This window comes from Sinocyclocheilus anshuiensis, unplaced genomic scaffold, assembly GCF_001515605.1.
Source record: "Sinocyclocheilus anshuiensis isolate Anshui unplaced genomic scaffold, SAMN03320099.WGS_v1.1 scaffold2210, whole genome shotgun sequence".
NCBI lineage: Eukaryota > Metazoa > Chordata > Actinopteri > Cypriniformes > Cyprinidae > Sinocyclocheilus > Sinocyclocheilus anshuiensis.
The window spans coordinates 174,241-186,354 of NW_015558698.1; the positions used below are offsets into that span (position 1 = coordinate 174,241).

The following is a 12,114-nucleotide window of genomic DNA, read 5'->3' on the forward strand; positions in this document are numbered from 1 at the left end:
TGTGTATATATATGTATGTGTGTGTGTATATATATGTATGTGTGTGTGTATATATATGTATGTGTGTGTGTATATATATGTATGTGTGTGTGTATATATATGTATGTGTATACATGTATACATGTGTATATATATGTATATATATATATGTATATGCGCGCGCACACACACATACACATTGAATATGCATCTGTGTTGTATGCATATCTATCTATCTATCTATCTATCTATCCTGAACATGTATACAAGCCAAGTCAGAAAGTCAACTTTATTTCTAAAGTGCTTTATACAGTATAGATTGTTTCACAGCAGCTTCACAATAGTATCAAATACACAATCTGCTGTAAAGCAGTTCTAACAAGTCAATAGTGTCATTCTACAGCTCAAGTCAGTTCAGTATTGATTATATGCATCTGTGTTGTATGCATATCTATCTATCTTCGCTTCACAATAGTATCAAATACACAATCTGCTGTAAAGCAGTTCTAACAAGTCAATAGTGTCATTCTACAGCTCAAGTCAGTTCAGTATTGATTGTTCAGTTGCATAACTGTGTAAAACTCATCAGTCATACATACTGATACAGTGTATATGTGCATATGACAAACTCCTGTTCTTCACTGCACGCTGAACACGCAAAAGACACACGAGAGCAGTGTTTTAAAGTTTTCACATCTGTGTGTAGTTTGGCATGTATGTGGCTAATTATTTTATGTTTGTGTGTAGAGTTAATATGCAAAAATTAAATTTTTAGAAAAGTTAAAACAGTTTTCAAAGAAAATGAATGTGTCATGTGTGACGTTTTGTATGTTGTGTGTGTGAGTTTTGAGAAATGGAGCCATAGTTTCAAAAACTGCGTGTAAGCATTATGAAAAAACTGTAAGAGTGATCTGCTATCAGGTGACTGTCAGAGTAATGCTCATACGGCAGAAATGTAGATTACACAAATCATGCAGTAAACGGCATGTATTCATTTAAATTCCTTAAGTTACATGCTTAGTTGGGGTCTGAAAGACACTTAATATTCACTAATATCATCAATTTGAGTTTGGATGAGAATGAAACTTTAACTGAATTGATCTTCTATAGCGCTGCTTTATAGCTGAATTTAACTCGTTTAAAAATGATGAACTTCACACTGTTGGTTCAGTTCAGATTAATAACACTGAACTGAATCGAACCGAGTAATAACTCTATTGTCTTCAGCTGCTTCACTGCTGAATGTGAATTTGTCTCATATCTGTTAAAGTTTGCATCACCGATTCTGTTATTTTTCTGTCTATTTCTGTGAAGCTTAGACAATTGTATAAATTGCTGTAGAAATAAAGGTGACTTGACCTGTTATGATGCTTACATCGCAAATCTGTTAACATAATCATTGTTCATGTATATGTGTGCATTACACTTTAACCAGTAAATTTGAATGTTGGAGGGACACTTTATCATTTAGCTGAACTTTAGACAGACTTATGAACAGATGCTTCTCTGTTAAAATAGGTAACATTAGGTAACATAAACTCAACAGTACTGTATTTTCAGGTTTCCTCAAAGGACAGAAAAGATGATCCTATGAGTGTTTAAACATGCTTGTGATTGGAGTGGCTTCATTTGCCTGCATGATATTGTCACAAACTTCTGAATGAATATTTTCACGTCAGATTTGGACGTTTGTTTCTGATCATGCTCGTATATCAGTGATTGAAATGTAAACGGAAATGTCACATTTGAGCTGTCATTGACCATACGTGTGTGCATTGATGCATGTTTACATGTGAATAAAAGCCTAAATTCAGTTCATACCTGAAGTCCTGACCAATAATAATGTCAAAATCATTCATTCATCTAGAGCAGGGGTGCCCAAACTGGGTCCTGGAGGGCCGATGTCCTGCAGAGTTTAGCTCCAACCCTCCTGCCTGGAGGTTTCTAGTATGCCCAGTAAGAGCTTGATTAGCTGGTTCAGGTGTGTCTAATTGGGGATGGATCTAAACTCTGCAGTGAGGTCAAAATATAAATTTAATGCAGGATCTAGAAAAAATCTGACTGTGATTAAACCAGAAAAATGTAAAATAAATGAACAAAAACAATTTTTAAAGTTTGGGCTCCTAAACATTAGATCACTCTCACCCAAAGCAGTTATTGTAAATGAAATGATCACAGATAATCGTTTTGATGTACTCTGCTTGACTGAAACCTGGCTAAAACCTAATGATCATATTGGTCTAAATGAGTCTACTCCACCACGCTACTGTTATAAGCATGAGCCCCGTCAGACTGGTCGTGGCGGCAGTGTTGCAGTGTGTTTGATTAGGGTTGGAGCTAAACTCTGCAGGACACCGGCCCTCCAGGACCGAGTCTGGGCACCCCTGATCTAGAGGGTATAGACAGGGATCTTGTCTTTCCCCTCTGCTTTTCATATTAGCCAGCAAACCATTTCCAGTTGGGTTAAAAGTTATAGAGCTACTGAATGCATAACAGTTACGGGTACAGAACAGCATTCAATAGGGTTGTTTAGAGAAGATGTTTTATTCCTGCTTTACCTTCAAATCGAACATTTCAGGATATTGGATTAATAACACAAACGGAGGGCTGTATCTGTGTGCATGGCTGCATCAGGAATATCACTGCACAAAATACTGTTAAAATTATAACTTGAAGAATACTTCATACTGAAAATGTTTATATTATCTGACTTTCTATTAACGCAGTAAGGTCATGACAGCGTCTGTGTTCTCCAGTTTACATTCACAGTTTAGCACAATGTGATTCATTTCATGTGATCCACAAAACAAAAGAACCCATAATGCCTTCACCCCAAAAAATAATGTATCATGGTATTGAAGGATGAAGAAAGAGAGAAAACTAGTGATATTCCAGTGGAACTGACTGCAGGCTAATTATTCATAATTCAGGATATAAATCAAGACTCGAATGATCTGTAGATTATAAAACTGCCGCAGCACAAATGCTATAATGTACATGTTTTAGTTTACTTGCTCTCACACGAGCGGCTGGGAAGTACTTGAATGAAAAATAGTTGCCATGGCGATACAGACGGCGGCCTTATTAAAGACTAAGAGAAATGTAAGATGCTGTATTTTTAGGCCATATAACAGGCATTATCACTATAATTAGACTGCAGGCTGAGCCTCCACTGTCTCAGTGCTGTGCTTTTGTTCTTCTTTTGTATTTTTCACTCTCATTTTTCTGACACTTTAAAAGCATTGGTGGCTCATAGATTGACTTTCATATTTTCTAAGGTTTATTATTGAGCCTTTCAATGGTCGACTGTACTGTAACATCATCAGAGTTCAAGCAGTTAATCATTTCAGTATTTAGATTGATATTATTTTTTTTTTACTAAAGTTCATCAGAGCGATTTGATGGATATAATATACTGTACTCCAATGAAAACATGAACTCTTTCTAAATGAACTTTAACGTTACACACTTAGCCGCGCCTCATATTAATGTGCTTTGTGCCGCCACGGAAACAAAGTGCTTGAAGGGAAAAATGTCAAGTGGTGATGAAAAACACATGAACTGAAGTGAAAAAGAGAATTGTATTTTTACCTTTATAGTCTAAAAAGTCCATTCAGGGAATTAATAAAAACAGGGCAATATATAATATGAGAATACACAACACTATAGGTGTTATGAAAACGTGCATCCAATCAATGACTCTGACAGCACAAATATGCAAATAAAGATGTTAACCCGGGGTTATAAATCTAGCGTGTGAAACATCTGGGACCGGATGCACAAACTGCTTAGACCAGTCTTAAAAATTATCTTCAAGACTGGTCATAACTTTTTATATTCAGTTACAAAAAGGTAGACTGGTATAATCTGAATATGAAATTTGACTGATTTCCCATTGTCTGCTGCTAGTTGGTCAGACTAGTTTTTAAAACACCGCTTTAACATCGTGGCTATGTAAAGCCGGCATACACTGTACGAAGCCAGAGCTCAGGATTGATGTGCTCACTCTGTCCAGATGAACTTGACTGCTCACTCTATGCAAGCGAAACAAACACGAGGGACCGCCGAACACAGAACTGACATGTCCGAGATTCATCCAGCCGTCCGACTGCCGCTAGTTACTGAATTAACTAAATTATGCCAGACTCGAGAAAGAGTCATACAAAATCGGCTAAAAATCAGATGGAAATCACACCGTGCATGCTGGCTTTATGCAGCTGACCCCAGATTAGGAATACACAGGGTTAACTGTTAACCCCAGGTAAAGTATGAGCAGTGTGAAACTTTTAGAAGCACCCAGGGTTAACTAGTTCAAATGTGAAAAGCCCTTAATTGCTCAGACAATAAGTAATTAAGGTCACAGTTACAATCACTTAAAGATGACAATAAAGAGACCTTTCTACAGACTTTAAAAACACCAGGGTTAGTTGCCTCTGTGTTAAGACTTAAGAACTAGTCTGTCCAACTAGCAGTTAGCCAAGAGCTAATCAGTCTTAATTTTCATATCCAAATTGGACTAATCTGTTTTTATGTAACTGACTTAAAAAAAAAAAAAAAGTTATGACCAGTATTACAGAGAAATAAAAATGACTAAGTCTAAGCATTTTGTGCAGCCGGCCCCAGAAGACAGTGCTGCAGGGACACAGACAGCTTGCAGCAGATGAGTGGAGAAACACAGAAAGATCTGTCAGATCGATGTCCATGAGGACGAGATGATCTGATACTCACTGCCACCCTTACGAAAAATAAGTTTATTCGAGTGTGCTATTAGTATACTTCTTTTAAACTAAAAATAGGAAAGTATACTTTCAGTCTACTTTTTATGTACTTCTCAGAAATATACTAAAAATGACATTTAAGTATACTTGACTTATACTTAGAAAAAATCAAAAAAATTTTTAGCTATAGCCTACTTGTGCTCCGAGAATGTTTTCATTGTTATACGGTAGGGGGCGCTATTACATATCTTCTGTACAGAATTTCCAAAACAATGAAACGGCGAAGAAGAAACCGAAAAACAACAGATGGGCTGCATCCGAAAACTTAGGCAGCTCACTTGCTGCCTCGCTGCCGTATCAGGCAATGACTTTGGAGCCAGCATTTTTGCACGAAGACACCTCATGACACTGATTTCGGACAGGCTTCTGAGGCAGCGGAACGGTTTAATGATCTATAACAAAATAGAACGAGTTTTTGTTATAACTAAACACATATTTAATTACTATAATACTGATTTCTCGCTAGAAATAACATAAAAAGTGCAAAAAGTTAGTCAGAAATATACATTTACACACAACTGGACCACCAAACGCAACTTTCAGACGCCATCTTTATTTTTTAGCTCAACCATCACGGAACGGAACGCACAGGATTGTGGGATATCAAACGCAGCGACGCATACATCTATGCTGCCTCCGGAGACAGGAAGTGAAGCAGAATTTGGATTCGGACGTGCCTTGATGCCTTCCTGTCTTGGAATGCTGCCTCCGAAGGCAGTATTTTAGAGCTTTTGGATGCAGCCATGCTTTCACACGTAATCTAACACGATCATCAGACATAAAACGGCATCAAAACTGTGTAACGTTATGGAATAAAATGTTGACCCATGAAGAGGTAATAATGAATGTCAAGCTTTTGGACTCCATCTACGTTTTGATTATCATTCTGAATCCAATTCATAGACTTTTTTCAGCTTTTTGTTTAAAATGTTGTTTATTTCTTTGTTTTATTTATGAAACTTACCCACATTCAAATGTTTATAAAAAAGAATGCATGAAGCTAGAATAATAGTTTTTTGTTTGCAAGCAGATACCCTGTTCTTTATTTTGATGTTTTGTATGTTCAGATATTCATATAACAAAATATATACACATTCTTAAATGGGGACATAGTATATTTAAAGTATGATGTAAAGTTCACTTAAAGAACTTACGAGTATACTTGCAGTATAAAACTACTAAACTATTAGTTTACTGAGACTATACTTCAAAGTGTACTAAAATGCTACAAGTATCTAATTAGTAAACTATCAGTAAACTTTTAAGTTCACTTTTAGTATTGTTGCAGTTCAAACTAAAAACATAGAGGTAAGCTAGTTGTGTACTCAAAGTTTACTACTGTTATACTTAAAGTATACTTAAAAGTATACTTTTATATATTAGAAAATGGGCCAATTTAGTAAGGGCATTTCTGATTCTGAACCCCATTTCTGCTCATCATCTCCATGAGACCTGGTCAGTTTTATTTTTTTAATCTTTTTATGTTCAGAAAAATATTTACACATTCTAAGAAAATTGCTGGAACTAAAAGTGGCTGAAAGTGGGATGATGTTTGTTTTATTTGTCTTTTTTCAACCCATTTTCAACTTCAAGGTCACACGTCTCCAGCCAAATATAAATATGGCGCATGTCTCTGCGGTTAGATGTGCTGTATTTGGTGTTATTTTAAACAGAACTAGCCAGCGTTCTTTCATTAGAAACAGTATTTTTACACTGCATACGTTTGTGGAATGACATTAAATTTGTCCTGTTTACTGTATTATTTTGACACTAATTGCTCTTTTTATCACATTTACTTAAACTAAGGGTGTTGACGGACATGGTTTTAGACAGCGAGGTATAATTACACACAGCGGGCAAAATGACTGCTTATTCTTGGGTGGAAGTGTTTCAGAAACTGCTTTTAGAGGTAAACAAGCGATGCCTTGCAGGAGTTTAGATTGGACTTAACAACCAGAGGTAACTATTAGCATTCAACATAACGAAACTGTGTTATTTAGTGTGTGTGTGTGTATGTGTGTGTGTTTTTTTTTGCTTTATTATTATAGGACAGTTATCAGACAGTAAGCGAAGTGGGAGAGAGAGGAGGAGATGTGATCGGGACTCAAACTCAGGACGCCCGAAGCGTAACGGTGCTATATGTCAGCACGCTGTCCATGAGGCTATTGCCGCCGACTTCTCAATGTATTTCAAAGATAAAAGGGTTAGGGTTAGGGTAGAATGGATGTCGCAAAATTTTCTTTGTCTTAACAGTGAAAAGACTGAGATCATGCTCATTGGTTCACCCCACCAATAACGTAAAGCTGGCTTGCTTACTTTAACTGTCGATGGTTCTATCATGGAGTATCGGACAAAACTAAAAAATCTGGGGGTGATCTAACATTTGAGCCTCATGTTCAGAATACTGTTTATGAAAGAAAAATAATGCCATATGTCTTTGAAACAAAAAAGCACATTGAATAGCACTAACTGGAAAAATAATGCATTGCATTAACAGTGCTTGCATTTTAATGCCTTGTATTTCCAGGGCTTGCATTTTTAGGTCCTGAAATTTAACATAGTCGTCTATTTAAGCTGTGAATATTTCAACAGCGTTAGGCGTCATTGGGGAATCCTGGAGTGTGACCTATGAGTGGAACCCCAGTATTACAGCACAGCATCACACAAGCCATGATACAATCAAATATAATGTTAGTTCTGTACATCAGCGTTGGGTAAAATAGGATTATAATCTCTTTTGTGGTAGAGAAAGCTGCTTACATGTAGGCTACGGGAAACAGCGAAGATGTTGAATTAAACATACACACAATCAGCTTTTCCACATGTTTATACTGGCCCCGATAATCAAAACTTCTACTTAGCGCTTGCTCCATTTCTGCAGATCAGTTTTTGTGATGAATGACGTAATCCACCTGTTGCTTTGGTCTTCATCAACAGCCGCTTGCGCCACCTGCTGGTGAGCGACTGACAGCAGCTGGAGATCATGCATCGGTGCTCTACTGCTATTCCTGCAGATCCCGGATGTGCAATGCCGAATTTTCTGCCAAATTTTAACCACTGAATTTGTGGAAGCGAATTTGGAAAGTGAAATAAAATGCACCGAAATTTGCCTGTCGAATATTATACAGTGTATTTTTAAACAGACTGAATATTTTTAATTCTGGAAGGGGAATATGAATTATTGAATTTTTAATTATGAAAATGTGTGTGAAATATTTTGAATTGAAATATTCACAGCTTAAATAGACAACTATGTTAAATTTCAGGACCTGAAAATGCAAGCCCTGGAAATACAAGGCATTAAAATGCAAGCACTGTTAATGCAATGCATTATTTTTTCAGTTAGTGCTATTCAATGTGCTTTTTTGTTTCAAAGACATATGGCATTATTTTTCTTTAATAACTGTTAAAACATCTTTCTTTCATCTTAGAAATATTGCCAGATTACGTCCAATGCTGTCCTTCCCTGTTGCTGAGAAGCTGATTAACACGTTTGTATTTTCCCGTATTAAAGGGTTAGTTCACCCAAAAATGAAAATTTCCCCATGATTTACTTACCCTCAAGCCATCCTAGATGTATATAACTTTCTTCTTTCAGACGAATACAATCGGAGTTATATTAAAAAAACATCCTGGCTCTTCCAAGCTTTATAATGGGAGTGGATGGTAGCCCAAAATTTGAAATCCAAAAAATTGAACCAATCCATTATTAGAGAAGTACACATGGCTCCGGGGGGTTAATAAAGGCCTTCTGAAGCGCCGCGATGCGTTTGTGTAATAAATATCCATATTTACAACTTTATAAACCTTAATCTAGCTTCCGCTAACTGTCGTATGCGCGTTCACGAGAGAGTGGTGTCCAGCGGATGACGTAGCACGTAGGCGTAGCGTAAACTCCGGGGAGAATATGCTAGTCTCACGAGAAACAAGTTTTGTTTACAGCAAAGGAAAACCAGTGTCCTCTTGGCTTATATTGAAATCCTCTGACATTTTTCTTTACAAATCCTCGTTTTGTACTACTATTTCATGACCAGTGTTTTGTTTTGCTCTCTCCTCTGCGCTTCCGCGTTCGTCACTTCCGCATTCGTCACTTCCACATTCGTCACTTCCACATTCGTCACCGCGTTTGCCTACGTGCTACGTCATCCGCTGGACACCACTCTCTCGTGAACGCGCCTACGACAGTTAGCGGAAGCTAGATTAAGGTTTATAAAGTTGTAAATATGGATATTTATTACACAAATGCATTGCGGCGCTTCAGAAGGCCTTTATTAACCCCCCGGAGCCGTGTGGACTTCTTTTATAATGGATTGGTTCAATTTTTTGGACTTCAAATTTTGGGCTACCACCCACTCCCATTATAAAGCTTGGAAGAGCCAGGCTGTTTTTTAATATAACTCTGATTGTATTCGTCTGAAAGAAGAAAGTCATATACATCTAGGATGGCTTAAGGGTAAGTAAATCATGGGGTAATTTTCATTTTTGGGTGAACTAAACCTTTAACTATTGCAATGCTTTGTTGGCTGGGGTTTCAAAAGCTACCCTAAACAAATTGCAGGTCATGCAAAATTCGGCTGCTTGAATCCTAACTAGAACTAGGATTAGAGATCATATCATTCATATCTTGGAGTCCTTACATTACCTACCTGTTAAAGTGACGTGACATGTGGCCAAGTATGGTGACCCATACTTGGAATTAGTGCTCTGCATTTAACCCATCCTTAGTGCACACACACAGCAGTGAACACACACACACCGTGAACACACACCCGGAGTAGTGGGCAGCCATTTATGCTGCGGCGCCCGGGGAGCAGTTGGGGGTTCGGTGCCTTGCTCAAGGGCACCTCAGTCGTGGTACTGAAGGTGGGAGGGAGCGCTGTAGATTCACTCCCCCCACCTACAATCCCTGCCGGACCTGAGACTCGAACTCGCAACCTTTGGGCTGCGAGTCCGACTCTCTAACCATTAGGCCACGAGGTTTAGGGTAGATTTTAAATTCCTGATGATTCCTTATAAGGTTTTGCATGGTTTGGCACCTCAATATTTGTTTGAGCTTTTAACTCGCTATGATCTTCGCTCATCTGAAACTGGTCTGTTGACTCTTCTGTCAACCTGTTTAAGATCAATGGGAGATCAGGCTTTTTTCTTCACTACTTCCAAAACTATGGAACTCCTTACCTATTGAGAAAAGTCAAGCGAAATCTCTTAGCATTTTTAAACCTCACCTTAAAACTCATTTCAATTTTTGGTATTCATTCTACATTATTTTATTTTTAAGTGTTTTGAATTAATATTTTATTTTCTTGCTTATTTTATAATCTTCATATGATGTACTTTGAGATGTAACATTCAAAGGCACTATAGAAAATAAAGATTTTTTTATTATTATTATATTATTATCCAGGTTTTGGACGACATGAGTAAATACTGAACTGTCTGAGTGAACATTTCCTTTAACATTCTCTCTCAAGCAGAGCCATTTGAACAGAATAAGAGCAGAGATGAAATGTACAGGACTCAGACTCACCCAGAAGAGCAGATTGAAGAAAACCATCCCGTATCTCAGGGCCCTCAGGCAGCCCTCGGCCATCCTGCAGCGCCGCAGCTCTAGAAGGAAGATGAAGGACAGGTCGAGGTAAAACACCACATATTTCCGGCCCTGTGCAGTGGTGTAGCTGGCTTTAGCTTTCTTTGAGCCCGGTGTGGTACGAAGGCCGAAGACGAAGGGCGAGCTGTGGTACTCGTACTCCCCGCTGTAGCGCAGCGGCGGCGAGCCCGACTTACTGTCCAGAGAGGGACTCCGGCAGTACGGCGTTTCATCTGTACTTGAGCGACGCATTTTTGGTTTGGGGGCCGGGGCCGCAGCCCGGACCCCCAGGGGCCAAATGATCCCCACTTTTGCAAGACTGGAGTCACAAAGTAAGAAAAGTGATAAGACGGCAAGTTGGAAAGCACAAGCCCACAACCCTTAAAACATGGCCATTATTTGTTTTTTTATACAGTTTTTAAATTAGGAACTCAGCGGTCTTTGGTCTGCAAGGCAAACGTTAGGAAGTGTAGCGATAAAGTCCAACAGAGGTCCACCCACAGTCCTTAGCAGTCTTTAATCACTTTAAACTGCAGATTCAATATCTTTCAGATGCACTTCGTACTCCCCGCTGTAGCGCAGCGGCGGCGAGCCCGACTTACTGTCCAGAGAGGGACTCCGGCAGTACGGCGTTTCATCTGTACTTGAGCGACGCATTTTTGGTTTGGGGGCCGGGGCCGCAGCCCGGACCCCCAGGGGCCAAATGATCCCCACTTTTGCAAGACTGGAGTCACAAAGTAAGAAAAGTGATAAGACGGCAAGTTGGAAAGCACAAGCCCACAACCCTTAAAACATGGCCATTATTTGTTTTTTTATACAGTTTTTAAATTAGGAACTCAGCGGTCTTTGGTCTGCAAGGCAAACGTTAGGAAGTGTAGCGATAAAGTCCAACAGAGGTCCACCCACAGTCCTTAGCAGTCTTTAATCACTTTAAACTGCAGATTCAATATCTTTCAGATGCACTTCAATAATTTCCTGCAATGCGATTAATCCTTTCTGGACCCTCAATCAATGGCATAGGTGCTCTAATGCTGCTTCATTAGGGAAGATATCTTACCACAATGATGCATGGCAGATCACCTCTTTACAACCATGCATTTGACCCGATTCATTTCTGACATGTGCATGCTGGCACTCATGCCTCTGGCCTGGCCTCCTAATAAATAAACAACCCTTGTCCTGTTGGACACCTACTAGGGGAGCAACGAGAAGTCCTGCTCACGGCTGGACCATGCAAAAAAATCCAGTATTTTCTTGACCTCCAAATCATCTGAAGGTTTCGCAGACAGCATGAATGAACAGGTGAATACAGATGAACCAACACACTTTTTTTAATACACAGAGGCTTGTCCTGCTTTGCCAGTCATCATCTCTTCAACCTCTCCCTTATCCTGCTCTCATTTTCTGGCAATCCTACAGTCAGTTTCTTTCCTTAAATTCGACATCCCTTATCCACCGCTTCTTGATGCTTCTTCCTCTATCTCTGCGTCTTTGTCCCTCTCGGCTGGTTTTCTTCAGGATTCCGAGGTCCGGCTGAGTGTTAACAGCTTCACTCCTTCGACTCTGTTCTGTCCTCCGCTGCGTCAAGCGCTGCTCACTTCAGGTATAAAGCAGAGACTGATCCTCACGGGATGAAGAACCCAACAGCTGCCGCAGAACAGGATCCACACCACCCCGTCTCTCTGTGTCTCTCCAGCGATTATTCCTTTGCTCATACACCCCCTCAAACACACACACACACACACACACACACACACACACACGCTCTGA

General features: G+C 39.2%; 1 protein-coding gene across 1 annotated transcript in view; it reads right to left on the reverse strand.

The window, feature by feature from the left end:
* LOC107681434 (tetraspanin-4-like) overlaps window positions 1-10,613 on the reverse strand; it is a 30,256-nt gene extending 19,643 nt beyond the window's left edge. Inside the window, exon 1 of the mRNA XM_016477737.1 lies at window positions 10,285-10,613. Coding sequence (XP_016333223.1) covers window positions 10,285-10,596 — 312 coding nt within the window. The 5' untranslated portion in view covers window positions 10,597-10,613. The remainder of the gene's footprint in view (window positions 1-10,284) is intronic.
* Between the last annotated feature and the right edge of the window lie 1,501 nt (window positions 10,614-12,114).